The sequence below is a fragment of the Calypte anna genome, chromosome 2 (genome assembly GCF_003957555.1).
Source record: "Calypte anna isolate BGI_N300 chromosome 2, bCalAnn1_v1.p, whole genome shotgun sequence".
Classification (NCBI taxonomy): Eukaryota; Metazoa; Chordata; class Aves; order Apodiformes; family Trochilidae; genus Calypte; species Calypte anna.
In genome coordinates, this window is record NC_044245.1 from 66,743,777 (window position 1) to 66,768,053 (window position 24,277).

Here is a 24,277-nt window from a genome sequence, read left to right on the forward strand (position 1 = left end):
AGCTTGAAAACTAATTGCAACTAGGAACAAACCCCATACCCAGAACATTAAAACTGTACACGCTGTTCAGTCATAGAAATCAACCCCCAGTTCTCCTGGGGACCGGTATTTTCTTTTGATACAATTGATTTTTTTTTCTCTTCTATTAATGGATGTTGATACAAAACCCAGTGGCATGCAAAAATAAATGCAGGAAGTTAATAAAAATAAGAAGCCAGGCCTTGTGCCTGCCACTGTTCTCATCAGTCAGCACACATACTAATTACTCAAATGTTGCTCCCATTCATATTTCCATATGGTACTTTGTTATTTATGAACTCTTCCACATTTACTAGACTTTTAGCCCGTCCAAGATTGAGGCATGTTCATGAGACAGACTTTAGGGTAGTGGAGTGATAAGCAAGGGAACTTACCTTAGCAGCTATGTTGTCCTTGGTCTTCAAGCTACTTACCTTGGTGCTAACTATGCCTAAACAAAATCCAAGTGCCCGGAGTTGATCAGTGACTGTACAAGGGCTTTCCTCAGGCAGGTTTTCTAAACTAACACCAAGGATCAGCCCAGCCCTTTAGATACTATTAGAAATCAGTGTTAAAATAAATCATGGCTATTACACCTTCAGATTTCCATGGGCCCTCTTTTGGTACCCACAGAAGGCTACATTGTTCAAGAGTCTACTACTGGCCACAGAAAATTTTCCCAGTAAAATTAAGGTTGGGCTTTAAAGGCAAAGTCATATTTTCCAAAGAACAGCAGCATAAAAATGCAAATCTGATGACTTTTGGTCTGAGGTTTGCTTTGCTAGTAGAAGTGAATATTTGCCAGAACAATAAGTCTACAGAGCAGATTAATCCTAGATTATGGCTTACGTGATATAAATATACCCAGGTATTCTTATTATGATCACAGTTAGCCCATCTGATTTTACAGGCCTCAAAATACTTCAAATGACTGAATCAGACGTGCTCCTGAAGAAGCTGGTTTTTGTTTTGGTTTGGTTTCAACCTTAATGTTTTGCATTTTTCTCTGAAAGTTGATGCTATGAGAACTCCTGCTCTAGAACATGATTCCATGCTGTCAGGTCAACTTCAGGGAAATATCTGCATTTCCCCCTTATCTTAATTAGCCCAGGAGGTGAATCTTTTAGGTTTCAAAGAACAATGTTTGCCAAGACCTGTCCTGAGCCCCTCCTCACCAGAGTGCAGACAGTTCACAGGTAAACACACCAAACATGTATGGTTGTTTGGCTAGTGGCTGGAGACTGGACAATTCAAGAACATCCAATTCTTCTTGCAAAGCTGGACACATCAGTCTGTGGATGCAACGATGAAGGCTCATTGTCCAGTTTTCTTCTCCTTGTTTTCCTGAAAATTTTATGGCCCCAAAACCAGCCAATCCAAATGGATTTGGGGAGAGAAAAATAGAAACTTCTCTACTCAGTAAACTAAAAGGGGAATCTTACAATCTGCTCCACCCAGATAGTCTCCTGGTTTTGCAAGAGACTTAGTATTTTCATGCGGAAGGTAGGGTTTAGTAGTCTTTTCATATGCAATACCATCAGTTAATATCCACATAATTTGCTGCTCCATGTGGTAGCATCAATTGAGCCATGTCTTGGAACAACTACTGCTCAGTGCAGTCCAGGGGAGTGCTCCTCCTCTTCAGTGGTCCTCACTGAGAATCCTGGAAAGGTAAAGGATGAAGGAGACAGAGAAACATCAAACAGGCTGGGTTGCATTTATGGATCATGTAGATCATAGTTTAAAAAGAACCAAGCAGGTTTTTCTGTTGTCTAGATGGCACCCATTCTTTTCACCCTGTAGAAAGTCTAGCATATTGTTTTCATAATCAAGTTATTTGGATAACACAACAGTGATTTAGATTAAGATTTGTTTACACAGCTAAATATATTGAGTAATTAAATTAAAATGAGCCCTCTAGTTCTTTCACATCTGCAAGTAACTGGTGGCTTATGGCTGAGTACAAGCCTGCTGCACAGATGTTTCTTGATAAGGTATAAATCAGTGTTAGATGCTGTTTATTGCAGTGCTTTTACTGCCTTCTTCCCTGAAGTAGGGAACGCTGCCTCCACAGCAACCAGATGTGACCTGCAAGACTCTCTGAAATACCATTAAAAGCAAAAACAGGTCCCATATTCCATATCAGCATCTGCAATGGCTCATCAAGTATTTATCAGATCATTTGAACACTTCTACAGGTCCTAGGATCCACTGCCAGAATTTACTTATTATAACCTGCAATGAAAAAGCCAAGCATCCTGTACAGCAACTGGTTCCTGAAATAGTAGGAGATTCCATTTTAGTTTGGTTTCCTGCCTCAAAGGTCAAATTTCTGAGCAAATACTGCTGCTAGAAAGTAAAATACTGAGAGAGATCAAGGCAGCTGCATTTCAGGGTACTGTATGGAAAAGTTTCTTTTTTTCTGCTAGCCTGCCCCATGTCATATCAGTCCTTTGATGGTGACAGGGGAACAGACTTATCCTGCACTGGTGCCTGTGTGAGGAGAACAGAGACAAGGGAGCTGCTCACCTGGGGCAGGCGGCACAGCTCAGAGTGCATCATTAAATGGCTCTGCTCAGTTCTGTGGAAGCAGAGGGATCCAGGAGGAAAAACTCACCAAATATCCACCACTTGAAGACTGGTGGCCTGGCCTCAGAGCCACCCTGGCTCCTGCTCTGTAACAGATGAAAGTGACACCCATAGGCTCTGAAGGTAAGAGAGCTAAATTTCTCAAGATGGACTTTTTGGGAGGCTTCATAAAGCAAAACCTGCCATTTGTCATTTAAAAAAAGAGAGATGTGGATGGAAGAATAAAATTGCTTTTCTTCCCCAAGCTAAACTGTGTCTCTGATTTGCTTCACTTGTTACACAGACAGAAGATTCTGTCAACACAGAAATAACGCCAAGTGTTTACAGTTTAATGGAACCCGGGGACCAATTAACACCACAGAAAACCACCAGGCAGTGTATTTCTTATTATAACAGGAGGGAAATCTTACATTACTGCTGCTCCCCCAATTCTTAAAATAAAGCACCATTGCTTTGTCAATGCTTTCTCAGTAGTAATGTTTATTATCTGATAGTTTTACCATTGCCATATATCAATCGTTTTGCATGTGCTAGGATCAGTCACAACCCCCCCTTCTTGTACTCCTCATCCTAAAAAGAAGATAATGAGGAAAAAAAAAAAAAAGAAAAGAAGAGGAAACTGTCATTAGGGCTTTGGAGAGCAATGTCAGAATCTGCCTTCAACCCCAAGTTCTCGAACTGCTGATTCTTCAATAGCTTGATGGACTCGATGAACCTCGTCCTGTGTTAAAGTCCTCTCCAGGTGGCGGTAAACGATCCGGTAGCAATGGCTCACCTTCTTTGTCCTACAAAATAGAAACCAAAAGAGGACTCATAAATACACCTGCCTAAAATGCAAATACACGAGGCCAAACACTTACCCTCTGGACCATTTTGTATTTGGGTTCTAATTTAGTTCCTGTAGCTTGAAAATCACCTTAATGCTAAAATACACAGTCTAGAGAGGTGGGACTGAGCTGAATTTTAATTTTGGAACAGAACTTTGCTGACTTCCACCTAAGACCTCAACTTATACTGCAGTTCAGTAGCTTCTTGCCTAAACAAACGAGGCCAAGGGGAGGTTGATGCTGACACCACTGAACTGATCCCGGCACCACTACTCTCTCATTTTGGTGCTAATGGCACTACCTTAAGTGAGCACTGCACACAAATAGCTGCCTCAGACCAGCAGGGCTGCTGGTGATGGGCTTTAGGAAAACAACCTCTGTACACTGGAGAACAATGTTGCTAGCTAACATGGGGCATCTCACAAGCATCTTCATCTAGGCTTCATCCTGGGAGATGAGACCGAACATTTATTTACAGACTAAAACATTACACAGAGCAAACCATTTATTTTTTCAATACAGACAACTATTGTGCCTTTGCTGGAAAATAGAAACAAGGACAAAATACATCTGTAATCTCTGTTTGTGAGAGAAGGACAGAGATGCAGGACAGGGGTGGTTGTCTTTCCCAAAGCCAAGAACCAAACAGCAACACCTGAGCATCAGCCACACAGCAGCTGAGGTGCAGGGGCAGCCCAGAAAACTCAGGTAGAAATGAGGGTGAGACCTGACAGCCACACATAGCAAAATTTCTTACTCCCTGATACTATGGAAATGAAAGGCAAAAGAGAACAGGGAAAAGGAATGGGGAAGAGGCAATGATAGGGAAAAAAAATGAAGTATTTAAGAGTTGCTGAGTTCAGCAAAGACAAGTTCATGGAAAATCAGGACCAAGACAGTAAGTTGAGTAAGAGAGCAAAAAATCTAGCCCTCCATCAAAACTAGGCTGCAATATATAACTCTTACAAGTGGCATATCTACAATTGCAGAGCTTCTATTACTAAATGTAAATGTAAGTTGTGGCATTTTTATTTTAGTTTCAAATGGAGCCCACACAGCTGCTTCTTTCATAGGCAAACACACACTTCAGTGAAAGAAAGGAAATCTGAGGGGAAAAATAACAGGAAACCAGAGATCAAGTACCAGACAGGAGGATCTCCCAAACCAGCATTTAATGGCACACAAAGGCATTGCAGAAAGCTTCAGGTCATCTCTCTCTCTTGAAAAATTATTTCATGTTAGAAACCATATTTAACATGACTATTTGATTAAAACTTGTTATATGTGCTCATACACAAAGATAACTCTCAGGATACTAATTTCAAACTCAAATCCTACTAGAAACAGGCATAGGTAGGTTTTATCTCAGAATTGCTATTTGATAGCAACTTTGACCCACATAACACTGATGGGAAGCTTGCTCTGCTCCCACTGACAATTTGCAGCAAAAAGGTTATTTCAAATTAAAGCAGTCTTTTTGTTTTGTGTGCTCTGAAGATAAAGCAAGTTAAATCTGCCTAGCATAGGAAAGGGCAAACTGCATTTCATAGCAGGTTAAGGTGATGGCAGGTAACTGCTAAAAAACATCCCAGAGCTTTCACTAGGTGCAGGTTAAGCACTGTAGAAAAGTGATCTTTGAGAAAAGAGGGGGAGGTGTGACTGTGAAGGCATTGCTCTGCTCTGCTCCACATCTGCAAAGCAGGCAGGAGGACAGACATGGGAGATGCAAGTAAGTGGAATAATAAGAGTTTGATCAGATGATACATTATAAGAAAAATTTGAGTATGAGGGAGAGATCATGAATTGGGCTTAAGAGAAACAATTCTCAAAACCAGGTTGACAAATACCATTACAGCTGCTAGTATTTCAGTTTTTAAAGGTGCTAGAGCAACCCACCCAAATGAAAACATTTGCAAATTGCTTTGGCAGAAAATCTATTTAGAAGATGTCCAGCCATAACCCTGGACCTGAAGTCTTCTATATACTGGGAATATATCTTGTGATGGAAAACTCATTGCCACCGTTTAATATTATTCAAACGCAAGTTTGCTTAATGTATTTAAGCTGTGGTAGGGATATCTACAGCACCATTTTATCACTGGTCACGGTTAACTGAAGGTAATGCTTTCTCTTGAGCCAGGTGTTTAGGTATCCCTCTCCATCCTAGTGAGCAATTAATTCATGAGACAAATTAAATAGGTTGTAATAGGATGCAACAGTTTCTTGTGGGTGTTGTGGAAAACCAGCATCTTTAGGAGACTTTTAAATTAGGAAAGGTGGAAGTCTTAATGAACAGCACTAGACTAGAACTCTTTTTGCTGCAGCTGAAGTTAAACATTGGTGCAAGAGAAATAAAACAGGGGCTGCATTAAATGTAATTAATCTTATTTTAATTATAGCCAAAAAATGATGCAACTACTAAAACACACAGCTGGCTACACATCTCTCATGTTGTTGGTAGGTTACATTTTTTTCCCACCTTTCAGCTAGGTCTACATCTTTGTTACTAATTAGAAAGTGAAGTATTATGGTTCAATGCTATTTCAATAAGTCCAGCTGCAAGTTTCAAAACCTTAAGCACTATTTCTAGAGTAGTATTACCTAATATTTCAGGGGAGACAGGGAAGAGTACTCCTTGACTCTCCCTGTCCCCTGACACCTATGCCCTCTTTTCCCCTCAAATAAAATACTAAAACAATGTGATTAATCACTGCTGGCAGCTGCAACTGGAAACAATTACTGTTAGCAAATAATACATGTTTGCTGATTCCCTTTCTTGCTTTCCTTTTTTTTCTGCAGAGTCACAGAGCACTTGCCTACCTAAAAGATGGCTCTGCTAATGCATAATGAACTCTCTCCTGCATGTCATGCTGCAGCCTGATGATAGAGAGGCAGTAGCTCTGTGGCCTAAGCAGTGTAAAATTTGAGGCCAAAATCTAGAAGGGCAGCTTCAGTAAGTTAAAAAAGCCCAAACAAACAATCAAACAAACAAAACAAAGGAGGCACTTAATAGTGAGCATACTGAGCTTTATTTACCTAAACTGCACCACCAGACAAGGCCATGTGGTTCACAATCATGCAGACTGCTCTCCCATTAGGCTTCAGCTGGTGTTAGTATCACCAGTCTCCTCTGCACCAGCCTGAGTCTTTTCAGGTAATGAAATGCAGTGAGCACAGTGAAGCACAGCTCAAAGGGAAAAGGAAGCTCAGGATTTATTCCAGTGCCGTGGGAGGAAACAAAAACCTGGTCCATGAACAAAACACCAGAGTGAAACTCAGCCTAATGCTCCTTCCTGTTTTTCTGAGAAAATCGATCTGCCTCATGATTTTCAGGAATTGGCACATGGCCACCTCCACATGCTAGGGAGCTGCTTGCTACCAGGCCAGATGCACTGCGTGGTGCTAACCTAAAGGTCCATGTATATGTCTATGTCTGTGTTTATGTCTATGTCTACGTCTATGTCTATGTTTATGTCTATGTCTATGTATATGTCTATGTATATGTTTCAATATTCCAGCCTGGTATCTGAGCACAGCAAGATATCAAGGGGCCTTAGTTTGCCATGAGTCTAATAAAAAAAAACATGAAAGCAACCTGACACTGGGACCAGGGCTGAAATGAAAGGGTGTGGTAGCCAATAAAAATTAATACCTATGTCTTAGCTTTCCCTGTATGCAAGTCCACTGAAGGATGTTTTAAATACAACTGAGCTAGCAAGCTGATCCCAGAAGCTACCAAGAGCAAAACACCTAAACAAAGTGGGGAACGGGGGTCAGTAGCTAGATAGGACTATGACACAGGGTCACTGGGTAACCAAAATGTTGCCTGAAGAATAAATGCCTCATACTGGCTTTTGTCTTGTCCACATGCAATGCCATAACAAGAATTAAAATTTCTCCCACTTGTTCTTGAAAAGGGAGATAAAAGGCAGCAATGAGTAGGCGGAAAAAACCCATTTTTAATCTGTGTTCTCCTTTCCATAAATCTTAAATTTAGATATCTAATAGATATCTAATAAATTAGAATCCCTTTATAGGGAGGTAACTTCTGTGCTTAGGTGGTGATGACAACACAGTACCAGAGTTTTCTAGAAAGCTGGATTTACTCTGAGGATGTAGAGATTACAATCTCCCACAGCATCAAGGAGTGAAAAAGAGTACTCTGAGCATTGCACTATGTAGTACTACTCACCAGCATATTTGTATTGCACCTTTTCCTACAGAATACTGTTTAAAACAAAAGATTGCTAAGGTCTCTTCCGACCACAAACATTCTGTGATCTACACACATGATAATCCAACTATTTGAGATTATTTTCCCTCAGTTAAGTGAGTCATGTTAATGAGGTTCCTTGAGGGTCTACCAACTCTTGCCATAGCAGTTTGTATCCTATATCCTCAGAAAAGGATTCATCCTATCAGCTTACATAAACCTTCACACAATACTCAGTGACCACTACACACTTCACAGAGATGCATCATGCTCTGAGTATGCATGGGATGATGATGGGAAGAAATGAAAATATTGTTTCATGTTACTAGCATTACGTTTGCTGCTTTGGGACTCCAACAGTTCCAGAATGGTTCAGGTTGTAAGTGGAAATGGGGAGGAATATTAAACTGCAAGAAGAAGAAGAAATTGTAATTACCCTTTCCTTTTAGTTTCATATTTTCAGACCACAGCCACCACTATGATAGCAGATACAACTACTACATGTCATCCTATAAATTTTAATTTGACAAATTGCACTCTTTGCTAGGAACCACATCATGGAAAATGGCAAAAGACTTGTGCTATATACCTTACTGTCCATGGCAAATAATTCAATTACCATGGTGATATGCTCATAGAATATAGCAGTAATTCTTTCAACAAAGGCCTTTCTCAAAGATGCATTCTCATCAGTCCTTTCAAATGCTAATACTCCATTTCTCTGGAAGAGCATATTGTATACAACAGCATATTTTTTAAAATGGACATGTTTTTGTTTAAAGTGATTTTGGTGCTAGTGAAAGGCACTAGATCATCTCCAGAAGAAAGAACTGCTTTAAACCCACAGAAAGCAGGAAACTGTAATTTCTGTTGCTCATCTTTTCCAGTGGGTATGTGGCAGAAGAATGCTTCAGCTTTGAAGATAGTTCAGGTCAACATAATCATGTTGTTGGCCACTTTAAAAGAAATGCATGTTCAGTGACAGAGAGCTGGACTAAAATGCTGTTCTTCTATTTCACAAAACTGAGAAAGTAACTAAATTTTTGCTCTTTTCTAATTTTGCTTGGTGAAATCTGTATCTGAATACCAAACCCTGAACCTGCTTTGCCTTTTCATTGGGCTGGTTAGAAACTTCTGATCAATATTTTCGTTTTCTACCTAAAACCATCACCTAATTTCTTACATGCAGGAGAGAAACAAACAGATAGATACTGAAAGAACTAATTCATAAGCATCACCTAAAAGAGAGTCTCTGGGCTCACAGATATATTCATTGAATGTTTAGTGAAACAATTCAAGCAATTACTTGTGCTTTGGCGCAGCAGTTTGGCCCCCAAGAACCTTTTTCTCATTTCTGCAGACCCCCTGGTTTTGTTCAGGTCACATGCCAGCAAAAGAACTCAGGTGAGCTGCACAGGGCTTTCTTGCCAGCTCCCAAGCAGAGGGAACCCTTGTAAACAGACTGAGTTACAGAAGAAGCTAAGAAAGTATTTCCCTTGTGCACTGTTACAGGTGTCTCAGTAATCAGCCAAGGATGCAGCCAACCCATCTCAGATCTAAGCACTTCCCATTAAAAAGCTCTTTAGCTTCACAGCTTTAGAAATAATGGAATACATCATATGCAGACATCAAGCAAATATCTCTAGGGTGAAGACTAAGAAGACAAATATAATTCTCTGTTACAGGAAAAGAAAATCCAAAGTCTGCACTAAGCTAACTGTAACACACACAGTTGCTGCCATGGAAGGCCAGAAAAAATACTGCAAAGCCTTGGGGTTTGGGATTGGGTTTTTCTTGGGGTTTTTTGTTTTTAATACAATGCCTCACTTATTCCTTAAAGAAAGCAATGATCAGTGGTTGTAAAGGAGGTACAAAACCCATTCTCCAGGGGCTGATTTCAAACACCAGCGATGACTGCTCGTCCTCCAATCTCCCTCTTTGGTAAAATCATCTATCAAGCACAGGTGATGGAATTCCTATAATATCTGATCTACACCTATACAGAGGAATCCATTACACACTAATTAAAACTTGGATAGCACATTGGGCCTCTTCACTTTTTAGGAGCTCACCAATCCATCTAGTGAGTCAGTTCAAAATCCTGCTTTAAATCTAGGAAGATTCAAGAGTAGGCTAGAGGCTGAATCTTTTCAATACTTGCCTTGCTGTCAGTGTAGTAACTCTGGAACACTCATCATGCCAGGTAGATGCAATGTTATTCACTTTTAACAGAATAAGTCTCTCAACTAACTGAGGCTGAGACTTTCAGAAATAAAGCCATGCAGTGGGCAGACAGACAAAAATCAGAATGCATGGAAGTCTTTGAGGCTCAGACAAATGCCCACTTTTTCTTCAGGGTTATCACTATGACAGATACAAGGACTTCATAGGTGGAATGGAAAAATAGGAGAAAACAAACTTTCTGAAATAAATGCACACATATACAATCCAGTGAAATAACTTCTACCGATTGCAGTGGCAAAAAAGAGAAGATTGTTTGCTACAATACTTGAGACACTTTATTTTATGTTCTAAACATAGAAAAATAATTGGATGCTGAAAGTAAGAGGTAAAAAGTGATAGTCTCAGCATCAGACAGGACAGAATACCTGTTCTGTGTACAGCATAGGATTTTATTCTGCTTCACTTTCCCTAGGCTTGGCTGGAAAGGTTCTGTGTCAAATGCCTGCCAAAGTCTAACCATGTTTTAAACAAACAAACAAAACGCAAGGGATAATACTTTTTGTTATTTGTTGCTTAAAAATTGCCCAGTATTTCCAACCAAGCAAACAAAAGAACGAAATAACTCATTTTGGATATTGTATCTCATGGCAACTGCCATCTAAGCTCCTTGACTTTCTCCTTCCCTCGGTAATTCAGAACCCAATGCAGGACAACATGAGATGCCAGGCCAAAAATTCCTAGGATAGATCACCTCCCCTCTCTGGAAAAGAAACTTGGCTGACAGAGCTGATGAGGAATCAGAGCATACTGAAGAGAACAGCAACACACAATACCTGGAAGTCCTGGCAGCTGAAGTGTTTTGGTTGCAAGCCAGAAGATTCTTACTGAAATCTTTTTCCAGTGAATAAAGCCACAACAAATCAAGACATCACTGTTGGCTCTCCCATTTTTTTCCACTGCACTCCTAAATACCTGGTAATTTAATAGCAAAATGAGGCAGCTCTGGCAGCAATGGGCTTTGTAAGTCTGGCAGAAGTTCATGACTTAGGTATCTCATTCACAACCCTTTGTGGTCTTCCAGGGCAGCTGGCTAGTTCTGGAGCAGGCCAGGGACATCACCTGTTTGCAAACAGCAACTCTGGAAGACACTGTGTTTGCAGAGTTGTTGTGCTTCTTGTGTGAAGATATTATATTAATGTCCCTCTAACTACAGCATATGAGTAAGAGGATGGAAGAAGACCTGACCCCACTTCTGTCAAACAATGATATTAATCATTCCATCACTGGTCATTACCCAGAACAGTGTCAATCTGAAGTTTCCAGCCACTGGCAACTGAAATGCTTTCTGGAAACACTCAAGTGTGACAACATTTCCAATAATCCCAACAAACCCAACACGACAGGTGAATTTAGACTCTTACAAATGCTATCTAAAATATTTATAGTAAAAATGTTAAGTGTGATACCTTTTCAGTTCGTCTGAGTGAAAGATCAAAGAAGAGAAGTATAAATATTTAGCATTTTTCCCCCCAATTAGGTGTTAATATTAAAGGCTACAAAAAGTATTTCTAAAATAACATTTCTGTCAAATTAAAACATATTTCATAATTGAGTAGAAAGGGAATTTATATCAGAATTTAAAACAATTTGATGTAAGAAATGAAGATGAATGGGAGTGACAGCCCATTCAGAAGTATCCCTGGAGATATTTCAAAAGAGACTGGATGTGGCACTCAGTGCCATGGTCTGGTAACTGCAGCGGTAGTGGATCAAGGGTTGGACTTGATGATCTCTGAGGTCCCTTCCAACCCAGCCAATTCTATGATTCTATGATCTTCATTGAGCACCAGCTGAAATCAAGGATTACACAGTAAGGTGGTAGACAAGTGCATGGGAAGGACTGGATGCTGTTTCAGGTACTTGTATAGATTTCATCCTTGGGATTAGTTGCTTTGTCCAGGAGCTAGGTGCTTAAGTTCTCATTAGGCTTGCTGAGTTAATGTAAAGAAGAACATGGGTCTGGACTCAGAGCATGATGATTATTCCAAGGTTACACAGTGAATCAATGACAGAGGAGGGGGTGGGATTAGTGAAGGTGCAGACCCTTTCAGTTACCCTACTTTGGAGTTACTCTTCCCATACATACACAATTCCAGTCAACCTTCTCTTCTGCAAATTGTACAGCAGCCCTGGAAACAAAACAGGGTATGGAAGGAAAAAATAACTCATCCTATATACAGTGGACAGGGTGGAGAAAAGTGTAGACCCAACATCAGGATAACCAAATGTGCTGTTTGCTAAGTGATAAGTTATTCCCAAATCAGGAGAAAACAGGCGGGGGAGCAGGAAGAGATGAGTTAACCAGAGATCAGAAGGCAGGAGGGTCTTCAAAACTGGAAGCAGAGATGAAAAGAAATCACCCTTTTGTGTGAAAGCAACAAATTAAATGCACCTGTCTGCCTGGGCAGCCTGCAGCACTAGAAACATCTTAAATATTTGTACCTGTGAGTGTGCCAATACAGGGGGCTCTCAACAAGACTGCTTACAGTATATGTTAAACCTGGTGGAATTTCTGCAGCCACTTGCATAATTAAGTATTACTATCTCCTTCCAGTCAATACATTATTTTTTCTCTCAGAATTGTCAGGTTTTATGAGGTTTAATCTGGCTAACTGGATTTGTTTTGGAGATACAGAAACTCTGCACTTTCCCTTCCCAAGGGGTAGTGAAGTTCCACACAGACAGTCACAAGAAACCTGTTCTCATTGCTTTTCTGACAGCTGCTGCCTTGGGAAGACAACTCAGAAAAAGTCCTTAAAGTAAGGATAACTACTGCCCAGCAGATTAAACTACTGCTAACACACAGAAAACTGTCTGGCTGTTAAGCATTTCTCTTGCCAGGTCCCATTTTTACAGGTAATACATTTGGACATGATGACAGAAAAAGAGCCTGGGTCTTGTAGTTGAGGCTTGCCTGGTTATTCTGAATATAATGACAGGGGAAATGTCACAGCACCATTGAAATTAGCCAAATGATGACAACACGTACCAGTTCTGTGCACTGGCCAGAACTTTTGCAGCTGCCAAAATGAACATCCATTTGGACGACTCTAACTGCCATGTTTGGTGTGTTGTCCTCTTAGTATTATGGCTACTTTTAATGAAAAAAAAAATGAAAAATGTGAATGTGACAGGACATATGCATGGTGATCACCTCCTACATTAAGATCATATCAGCATCACACAATAAGCACCACGTGGGAATGAAGCTTAAAAAGTTGGGGCACAAACTAAATGCATTATTCTGTAGGTACAATGACATTATTGGTTTGACATTTGAGAAAGGAAAAAAAAAGCCACTGAGACATTACACTTGGAAGATGAAAATATGGTTTTTTGCTAAGACTTTACTACAAATGCCCAAATGATCCTCTCACTATCAGGAATTAATACTACCAAGGAAGGCAAAAGGAAGTAAAGTACTTCAAAAGTAACTTCAAAAGTACTTCAAAAAGAAGTACTCTGGTGCAGATAATCAAGCCACTTGTAAGCACACAATAGAAATGAAAAAAAAAGTAGAAAATGCAGATGTATCAATCAAATCTAGTAAAAAAATCTAGTAAAAAAACCCCAAATTGGTTTCCCTCTATAAAGTGGTATCAGGTTAAAAAACCAATAATCAATAAATGAAACAATAAATTGCAGGAAGTAGTAACACCATGGGGGGCAGGTGTATCTGTAGGGGGTATATGTGCATATGGCACCTATCTTCATAGTCAGCTAAACCAGATAAGAAGATGGTCTAAGAGCAATATCATAGAATCACAGGATGGGTGGAGGCAGAGGGAGCTTCAAAGATCATCTAGCTCCAATATGCCACAAAACGTGGATCCTCTGGCAGCTGCAAGCAGTCTCAGACAAGGCTGAAAAATATTAGGACAATTTTTAAAAAGTTATAACAGAAAGTGAAAAAAGAAGAAAAATACTAAACACAGTTCATAAAATTAGATAGTACAAAATCCATCTTCCTAAATGTTTCACTTTGGAGGGAGCTGTATGGAGGTAGATGAGAAAACTGGTGATCAATATAGTTACTACTAGAAGGTGACATTCCAAATGGCTGGATTAGCTGCCAGTAATTTGTTGTTTCTGGAAGCAGTTATCTGCAGCTCACATCCAATTCTGAAGGATTCTTCTAGGGATTTTCAGCCTAGTTCCTCTATGATGGAGTATTTTCATTAATGGAATAGGTGATGCAGCAGAAATGTTTGTTAGCGGACAAACTGTATAGCTAAAGTCAGGATTAGAATAATCTTGACTGGAAAAACTGAAGGACACATTGCAACCAGAAGGAGCCTCTGTATTAAACCCAAACCACCCAGCTGTATGCACAGAAGGAACAACTGGGCATAGAGGAGTACTGCACAAAGCACCTAAGGACTGCACAGAATCATCAGCCAAGTGTGAATCCGCGATGATGCTGTGCTGCTTCAAGCTAAGCAAGCACCACTCTGGGACAGACTGCTGGAATGCAGCTGGAGTGACATCCTTCTGCCCTACTCCACACTGCTGCTGGCTCAGCTGAAGTACCTTTTCCTCACCTTGAGACTGATGTGAGGCAACTGGAGGCAGATCACTAGGGAGTAGTGCAAAGGGATCACTAGGGAGCAGAGCAAAGAAGCAGGTAACACAAAATTCTGATGGAAGACTGGGAGAACACAGGTCATTCAGCCTGAAGAAGGCAGAACATGAAAACACACTTCAAATATTTAAGTGCTGCTGCACGGAGTTAGGTAATAAGCTGTTCATGAACATTCACGAGCGGCAGGAGACGAAAGTAATGAGCTCATATTGCAGAAAGATTCAGCTTGAAAATCTGCTTGGGAAGGCGGTAAGGTCACCATGCCTGGAAATCTTTAAGGACTGGTTATACAAGTGTCTGTCAGGAATGCTGTAAGTAGAGCTCATCCTGTTTTGGAGTAGGAGGATGATCTAGGTGGCAGTACTCCTCAACTCTTTAGTGTAAAATAATGTAATGGCCTTCAAAATGCAGGAAGTTACATGAGTAGCAAAGATAGCTCTCTGTAGCTCCAACTGAATGCACACTATTTTTTTCTCTCATTGCATTAAAAGAAGAGAGAGAAAAAAGCCCAGTTCAGGTAGCCAGAGAGGTAGGAAATACAAAACACTGTGCTATACCAGGCAAAAGAGCTCTGTGTTACCAACACTAGATTCCCAGGAAATAAAGAAAACAGGGAACAACTTTTAAAGGGGAAAAGCAGAGATCAAAAGACTGAGAGGGAGAAGGAGTATCATGAAAACTATGTAACCTCTTTAGGCCTTTCATTAGCTTTATAGGCCAACGTTGAAATACAGCAGAAAGGAAAGCCAAGTACTGCTGAATTACCTTTCACTGTCTAAAGCCAATTAAAAAAATAAACAAAAATCCCAGAAAAGTCCACTCGGTAAGACAGCATCCCACAGGGAGAATGTCACTCAGCACTTTGTCCTCTTTGCTTCAGGGCTGAGAGATGCCTTAGGAAAGCTCTAAGGAACAGCCACAGAAGATGCTACATATCATTCATGTATGTATGATGGAGGCTGGAACTGCAGCTCTCTTTTACGCTTCTCTGAGCTTATATCAAGATGTTAACCCTTTGCTTTCAGCTTTCCAAGTTCACGTCCAACCTGAGGGAATCTTAACATAAGAACAAAGCCCTTCTTCTCACAAATCAGTGTTTCAAACAAGCCTGTTGGAAATCTGCACTATGAGGCAATTTGGGAAAAACTGGGGACTATGAGATATCTGAGACAAGAATCCTTGAATGAGGGCTAAGGAGGCCCTGAGGAGGACAACAACTCTTGGGACTATCACCTTTGTACATAGAAGCTCACACTATCTTTCTGCCTTGTAGCAGGCAGACTGAAAAATAGAGAGGAAATGATATGTCCAAGGACCTACTGCAGATCAATTAATCTTATAATAGAGATATATAGAAACATGATAGAAATCTCATCTCATGGAGGCTCTGAATAACCGGCCATGTTTTTCTTGTATTCGTACATGTTATCCTGGCCTCCCCATTCTCAACCACTTGCCATTCTGTATTCACTTGTTGTACTTCTTCCTTATGTACCCATAAGCTGTGAGGAAGGAGCTGCCTTTCATTTTATTTATCTGCACTGCCTGTTGCAGCAGAGAAGAGGCTATGACTGCTACAAGGAAAAATAACCCCATGGATACTGGTATAAAGATACATGTATGTAAGTGTATATATACATTCATAGCTATTACTGCAAAGGCTAGTTTTTTATTAACCTTTGCAAGTTTGCTTGGACTGATAAGATCACTAGCTTTGGGGTGATCCTTACTAAATCTTTTTCAGGGATTAAATGTTGATCTCATAAAAATTCCATTGTATATGTGTTCTTCCATTCTTACATGAAATATGAAGTTGCTGAGCAGCAAATAAACTATTTATGACTTATGTCTGTACAGTAATGAAGAATGGCTTAATGGGGGCATGTACTACTTTGAAAGTACTGCACTCTGTTGTTCCCTGAACTGGAGACTCCCTTAAGCAGGTTTAAGAACTACACTCTCCTTTGTCCTCATCTTGACATGATTGTGTAAGTCACAGAAGAAAGACTCATACATGCCGCAGACACGTGCACCACAGTCCCACATACCTGTTTATTTGTAGGTGAACCAGACAGCAACTATTCATCCAGACAGCTGCCTGAAATGAACTTGTTATTCTTACATTACTGACTTTATGGAGTTACAGGAGACTGATATTTATTATAATAAGATGCAGAAATTTGAGAGCATGACCTTAAAACACCATCACCTCTGCTAGCAGATTTTCTTTTGAAGTACAGTATAAACATGGGAGGAGATGCTCCTTCTGAGATTACTGCTAACTACACCTGAACAGTCACCTCACCCAGTGTAACCTGGAGGTCACATCATTAAGATCAGCAGCTCATTCTCTACTTTGCTGGCTGGTGTTCTAATAGTGTGTTTTGAAACACAGACAGTACCAAAGAATATGAAAATTATTAGGCACTCACTGCTGAGAGGGTTGCAATGCTACTCACGCTCCCTTCTGAATCATCTGCATCCTCTATGTCTCTCCACTGCACTCATGCACAAACTCTTCTCCCCAGCCAGCGACACAAGCTCTGCAGAGATGGATGAATAAAGACAGGTGCTGGTGTGTGGATTCAGTGAGGGAATATACCTCCTTAGAATGGAAGAGATGACAGAGGAAACACTTGAGATTTTAAAGGGGAAGAAGAGGGAGACTACAATATCCCTGTGACATTCTGCACTCTGGTCTTTACCAAAAAGTGAAGGCACAGAGTCACAGTTTGGACAACCCAATAAAATCAGATCACTGAACAGCAGGGAGTAGATGCAGGGAGAGACCTGCAGATCCCACTCCTGAAACCCCCACACTTTTTATTAACAGGATTTAGTCAGTATCACAATACCTGATACTATTGTGATTTTACTTTAGCATCCATATGAGAAAGATTAAAATGATCTCACCCTTCTCTAGGACAAACCCACCACAGAAGCTGGGTTGCATAGGACTTGGATGGTTATAGGACAGTCAAAATATTTCTAAGCATTTTTAAGCTGGCTGAGCACTTTCTTATATTGCTAGCATATCTCAACTAGCATGGACAAGTGTAGTCTCTTGTACCTTGAGAGATCACAGTTCTGACTCTGTACATCCCAAAAACATCAAAGAAGCTCCACAGGAAAGTAATGAAAGAAAGTGGATCAAGCTCAGCATTCACTTACAAAGCCCGTACTTAGACTCATACTGTGTAGGATCAGCCTTTGAGGGATGTGGGTTGTTTTTTTTCGTTTGGACTCGTTTTTTTTTTAAGGTTGAGCCTCTACTTACTTTCCTTGGGTGAGCATTTCAGTAGCACAGCAGTGAGTCAATAAAACTGAGTAGCAGTGGTGTTTGCATGAATCCTTCCCTGATCCTACCTCCACTTGCTTCCTGCTTCTCAGATTTGCCCTGCTGTACTAAACCAGCACACCTGCCTGAGTGGCTGCTTGTGTGACAATCCACACTACCAAGATGATGTGGTTGAAAAACGAACAGGTAGGAACAGAAAAAACAGACTTAATCCCAAATTTGGTTCGCTGAATGGCTACAGCAGTCACTCTGCCAGCACAGTGTGGGGGTGAGAACAGCACAAACCAAGACTTATGCTGCCAGGATAAACTCATGGAAACAGGGACTAAAATCACAAGCTAGCAATTCACTGAATCCACATAAACACAATGTCTCTTTTCTTCTTAAGTTCATATTAAAACATGTTATATACTATGTTCAAAATGAGACTCAGGTATGAGGGAAAAAAATGTGTCTGGTTGTCCTCAAATACTACTGAGTCCAATCTTGTGACCTGCTCCCACTGCACAGGGATGACATCTTTCTGTCAACTGAGGATTAAGCTGACATTTTATAAAACAAGAGGGACAGGTCCCTGGATAGCAATGTTTTCAAAACTGATCTGCAGAAGCAGCCAGTCAGATCCTCTTCTTAAAAATGATGAAACACCAGTTTAGTTAGGAAATGAATGGATGTGTTCAGGACGGCATGAGAAGAGGTAAACACAACCAGCTATGACAGCTGAAATTTGCAGCAGTGCAAACTGTTTTGCCATGAATTAAGCCTGAGGTCAGTTTTCTGAGCTGACCTTATATGTGTAGTTCTTCATAGAGCCTCTGCTCTAACCGGAATTTCATTCTATGCAAGTGAAGTTCTCCCTTCTGGCCTATGTAATACAGATCCTGTACTTGTAAAGTCTTTCTTTCAGTATTTCACCAAATTCTGCCACAATGCTTAGGAGGTTACTGCCATTAAGGATGAATTTTTAAAAGACTGTCTTTACCTACTCCCCTGTATTATGGGACATCAGCCCAACCTGACAGCTTGGCTTTTAGATATTAAGAAGAGTGGCTGGCTAGGAGGAGGGTGTGGGGATCAATACTAACAGTGTATCACTTCATAGAATCATAGAATTGACTGGGTTGGAAGGGACCTCAGAGATCATCAAGTCCAACCCTTGATCCACTACCACTGTGGTTACCAGACCATGGCACTGAGTGCCACATCCAGTCTCTTTTTAAATATCTCCAGGGATGGAGAATCCACTACTTCCCTGGGCAGCCCATTCCCATGTCTGATCACCCTCTCCATAAAGAAATTCTTTCTAATGTCCAACCTAAACCTCCCCCGGCACAACTTAAGACCGTGTCCTCTTGTCTTGCTGAGAGTTGCCTGGGAAAAGAGACCAACCCCCCCCTGGCTACACCCTCCTTTCAGGGAGTTGTAGAGAGTGATGAGGTCTCCCCTGAGCCTCCTCTTCTTCAGGCTGAACAGCCCCAGCTCCCACAGCCTCTCCTCATAGGATATGTGCTTCTTTGCTTATAGAAGGCATGGTTCCTTTAACAAACAGTTACACAGAGGATGAGAGATTACCTAAGTGGGACTGTTATGAAACTTAACCATGAGATACTTTGGGTAACCATCTATAAAGCTGCTAACTGGATTCAGTAAGTTGTTGAGTCATTACCATGTAAGACTGGGTTGCTCTGAAAGGCATATGAAATCCATATGGCTAGAGACAGAGTGCTTTGCTTTTGGTTAGAGAAATGGAAATGATCGTACATCTACATCGATTTTCAAAAATAAAAAGTAATAATAATTAGGCACGCAAACATTATTTTGTTAGTTATCTTTTAAAGATATCCTGTAACTGAGAATTAGCAGGCATGAAATTAACATGAATTTTGAATGTTTTGAGAAAAGAAACACAGTGTGTTCTCTGCACTGATGTATCTGTTACGATATCAACTCAAAATAAAATGAGGACTAGGCAAAAGGATGCTAGGGACTGCATATAAATCACAGATCTTTCACTTCTTAAGAACATTTTCACATTCAAACACAGATTAAATGAGCTGAGTGCCTAACAGAAAAAAAAAAGAGAAGAACTTAAGAAACCACCCTTATGGATAGATTTAATTCTGGAGCAACTATTCAAAGACTCAGGGCTTAACTAGTCAGACAACTCTATCATCTTTCACCTGAAGGTAGTGTGATTAGGGGAGGAAATGTCACATTTACATTTAAAAATTGTTTCAAAGACAACTTGCGTCTATTGGCACAATTCAGCCACTTGAAAAATATCCTGAGAGAGGCAGAGGTAGCAAAGAGCACCCCTTTTTGAGATTTCTCACCCTTGTATTAAGCCACCGAGTGTACCTTGAATATTCAGTATCTCATCAGCTGGCACCTGCCAGGCAGCAGGGCTGGGCTGCTCTCTGCTGATCCTCAGGGATGCAGTGCCAGGGCTCTTGGACTTGAGGGCTCCCTGCACAGCACCTGTGCAGTGCCTACCTCCTGTGCAGCATCAGCCTGTGCTGCAGCACAGAGCAGCAGGACACGGAGCACAGGGCACTGCATCTTCTTCACTTTCTCAGCTGTGAAGGGGGAGAGGTGGTCTCTGCAGCTGACAAAGTCAAACTGGATGGATTTCCTAACAAATAAGCTTCTCTAGTGATTTTCTTCTGCATCTTCACTCTTTTTTTTCCCCCTTCTACTTTCTTTTTGGCTTGGCATTTGCTGGCGTTGAGCTGTGAATCTTGTACGTGGAGTCTACTGAAGTTACTTGGGAAATTCAAAGGAAAAGGAGCTGTAAAAAATGTCCAAAACCTACTAACTCCCTGGTCACCCTCATTTTAAGTCCCAGGAAACAACACACAAACCATAGAAACAGAGAAAAGACTTGGAGAGGATTCACAATGCCATCTCTCCGCTGTGTTTGCACTTGGCACTTCTCTTTCAGCTTCATATCAATAGCACTTTTGATGTGGCTTTTTTGTTTTTCACTTTCCAACTCTTCTAAGGATGCTTGATATAAAGTACAGTTTTCCTCCATTATATATCTCAGAGTATCACAAAAAATGAACTTGATCCATCCATAATGAAATTCCAATGGGAAATGGTCACAACAGTTATATTTGGTTTATGGCATAAACCCTCTCCTGCATTACTAGGCTAAGACATGCAAGTTCAAGTGCTGTGTGGCTTTGCAGATGTTATCACTAAAAGAACTAATGGACCAGGCTGAAATTGTAGAGATTTGTTTTGATTAAGATACGAACCAAACCTCTGCCTTGATGAAAATTTACCCTTTCTAGTGTTATAAACGTACCTATGCATACAGAGTAATGATGGTGTTCACTACCTTTGCCTTTCTAGTCAGGACAAGCACATCTGCCTTCTCTCTGCTCTTCTCAGTGGACAGAAGCTAGGCACGTTTGGTTTTAAGAGCTCAAAAGCAGCACTGAAAGCAGGCTCAAGGAAGCAAGGCACCAAAAGAAAAAACTGACTGGTCTTTTGGGAGACACCAAGAAAAGTATGCCAGGAATTCCAAACAATGCCAAAAAAATGAAATTTAAGTGTACTCACATGTTATGATGCTTGAGCTACAGATAACTATGGAGCTACCATTCATCAGCTGAACTATGTCCATGTTTCCATCCATACCAGCAATACAATAAAATACATTAGCTTGAACTGCTACAGTGAAAAAATATTTAAGAATGTGACAACTAGAAGCCTATGCAGATGAGCAGAGAGGTGGCAATTCACTTAGCTACAAAACTAGCATCATTTACAATTACAAGTTCATCCCTTATTTATAGCAGCCTGGCCTGCCTAAATTAACATGATCTCCTCTGACAAACATCAGACGTCTTTGGCCATGGCAGGATATCAGAAGGGGAAGCAGGGCAGATAAGGACAGTGAGTGACAAGGACTTGTTGAATGTCACTCAATTAATCATTTAACCTCTTTGCATATGAATTGAAATTCAGGCACCTCACTCTGCCCTCCTAAGAAGCGCAATACAGTAGAAGCTCCTACCCAAATAAAGGCCTCTGAAATCCTTGGAAAATTAAATATAAGCATTTGACACACCTGGATTTCGTGTGTGTGACCATGTCTGTGAATATCTCTAGCCCTGCTGCAGGATTGCTCAACTCTTCTGTGAGACAACATGGCTTCTCAGAAGTGATCTGGCAGTGTGGAGTGGCAACACACATTAATGCAAAACTCCTACTATGAAACTTGGAAAACAAGCAGGGTAAAACCTTTGCATAAATGCTTTGCAATATATTTATTAAGTAGTATCTGTTTAAATCTCCTCTTCATCGGATATTTCAATATGGAATAAAACATCTGAACTGACCAAATGGGTAGTTTATTAGACTTGAGTCCAATGACTAGCTGACCATCTATCACCCTCAAGCTTAACAGGTAAATGAAGTCTCTTTCCCCTCATCCATTATTGTGAGGAGAGCAGTAGGTCCAAACACAACTATGATTCGTCTACATTGCACTTATTGATGTGGCAATGGCAGCAAAGGTTATCTGCAGAACTGACAGGCAGCAACTGAATAAGGACAGTCTCCAAGAGAATATAAAGCCCATTTGTGTGACTTGTCAGTGAGACATGTTCCACAGCCATGGATTATTCTTCTCCCATAGCAAATACCACAGCCACTCCTTCTGGAAATAGCAGACAGAAAGGTCTTAAGCAGCAACAGCAGGTAAAGCAGCCCTTGCCCTGATCACTCCTGTGGCCACCAGACCTGCTTCATGGCCACACAGCTGGTTGTGGAGACAACTAAAACTTATGTGGTTGAAGCACAACCAACCCTCTTACTTTTATCTGGATGACAGATAGCACATAACACTCTCATAGTACAGGGATTGGCACAAGTTTAGGAGTAAAGACTGGGAACGGTTAATCAAAGTACAAGTTTTTGCCACATCCTCAGATTACAGTTCCAGGACCAAACCCAGAGAACTTGCCAGCTCTGCTCCTAACTCATAAGCAACCGTCAATACAAGATGTGATGTCTTCAGTAGATACCACCTAGGACAAATGCTTGGAAGTCTTAACCTCCCCTTCCTAAAGTTTGGCTGAAAACACCCTCCACATCCCTCTGACTAACTTCAGTGTGAGTTACTGCAATGTAAATGATATTCCATGCTTGTAACTCATATGAGAATCCAGAGAATGCTGCAGTGGGCTCACCTTGCAATACATTCATTTTGCAAGCAAATTTTTTTTGTTCCTCATAGTTGCAGGGATTCTTGAGGGAGCAAGTAGAGGTTTGTGGGATCCGAGGTGCTAGTCTGGAGGTGTAAGATTCGTGTATGTTTCATTTAAAAAATGGGACAGTCATCAAACAATCACAAAATACAGCCATGATTAAACTACTGACAGCATGGGGATGCTCACACAGAGTAAACCTGCCCTGCCTCCAGGAAAAGCCTGCAGCCTCTGACAGGTTCAGTACTGCTGTATTAGGCTGCTCCTAGTCCTCAAACAAGCTGATGCACAGGCTTTCTAGAAGCAAGGCAGGACTTTTAGCTTCATTTTCCAGTTGCATTCATATTTTTAAAATTTTTTAAAGAGACAACAGTGATTTTCCAAATAATTCGTTAAAAGAATGCAAAGAACCCATGTACAATTTGGCATTGAAGTTGAGGGAAACAACTATGTATCTTGGTTTAACTTTCATACTGGTAGTTCTTTACACTGCAGAGCAAAGAGAGTGTGATTGGAAGATGATGTGTGCTACTTAGAATCATAGAATGCCAGGTTGGAAGAGATCTCAAGGATCATGTGGTCCATCCAACCTTGCCAGGTAGGCACACAGTTCTGATGCAATGGCCAAGCACCTTGTCAAGCTGAGTCTTAAAAGTGTCTGGTGTAGGGGAAAAAGTACATAGTAGTACATTTAGTACACATATTCTATAATACAGCTATATATAATTATATTTAACTTAACAGCACTCAAGTAGAGCTCAGAAAGAAAAAAAAAATACAAGTACTTCCAATACTTTTGTGTTAGCTGAAAATTGCCAATAATTTTTGTTGCAAAAACATTTTCTTTGCACTTCCAACATTCCTCTGAGACATGAGCAAAAATACTTTAACTGTGAAAATGATCCATTTTACAGGCGTCAAACTATTTTTAAACCCTACTCTTCAGTCTGCTGATCTATGCCTAAATCGTCAGTAATTTATTTGTGAAATTCTCTGAAGAAGGGTATTTGGAAAGGAAAGGTAGGTGGGATGCAAAAAAAGCCCTAGATATATAAATATTTTTTAATATTCATTTATTCCCTAGAGGGGAAGTTACTAGGTGCTAAGTTCAGATGAGATGCCCAGTACTACCAAGAAAAGCAGACTCAGAATCTAATGCTGAACATTCTGAATATAGAGGGAGCACCAGACCTAGCAAAGTGCTACATCCATCTATCCCATGACATAAATCACTCTAAGATGACAGAGGAATATCAGAAAGGTGTAAATATAAAGGCATATTCACTG

The 24,277-nt window shown here is 40.6% G+C and overlaps 1 protein-coding gene across 6 annotated transcripts in view; it reads right to left on the reverse strand.

Annotated features, from left to right (window-relative positions):
* Positions 1-3,063: 3,063 nt before the first annotated feature.
* Positions 3,064-24,277, reverse strand: part of FARS2 (phenylalanyl-tRNA synthetase 2, mitochondrial) — a 237,980-nt gene continuing 216,766 nt past the window's right edge. For all 6 annotated transcript variants that reach the window (XM_030444177.1, XM_030444178.1, XM_030444174.1 and 3 more), the window contains one exon: positions 3,064-3,392. In XM_030444177.1, the coding sequence (XP_030300037.1) occupies positions 3,254-3,392 (139 nt within the window). In that variant the 3' untranslated portion in view covers positions 3,064-3,253. The remainder of the gene's footprint in view (positions 3,393-24,277) is intronic.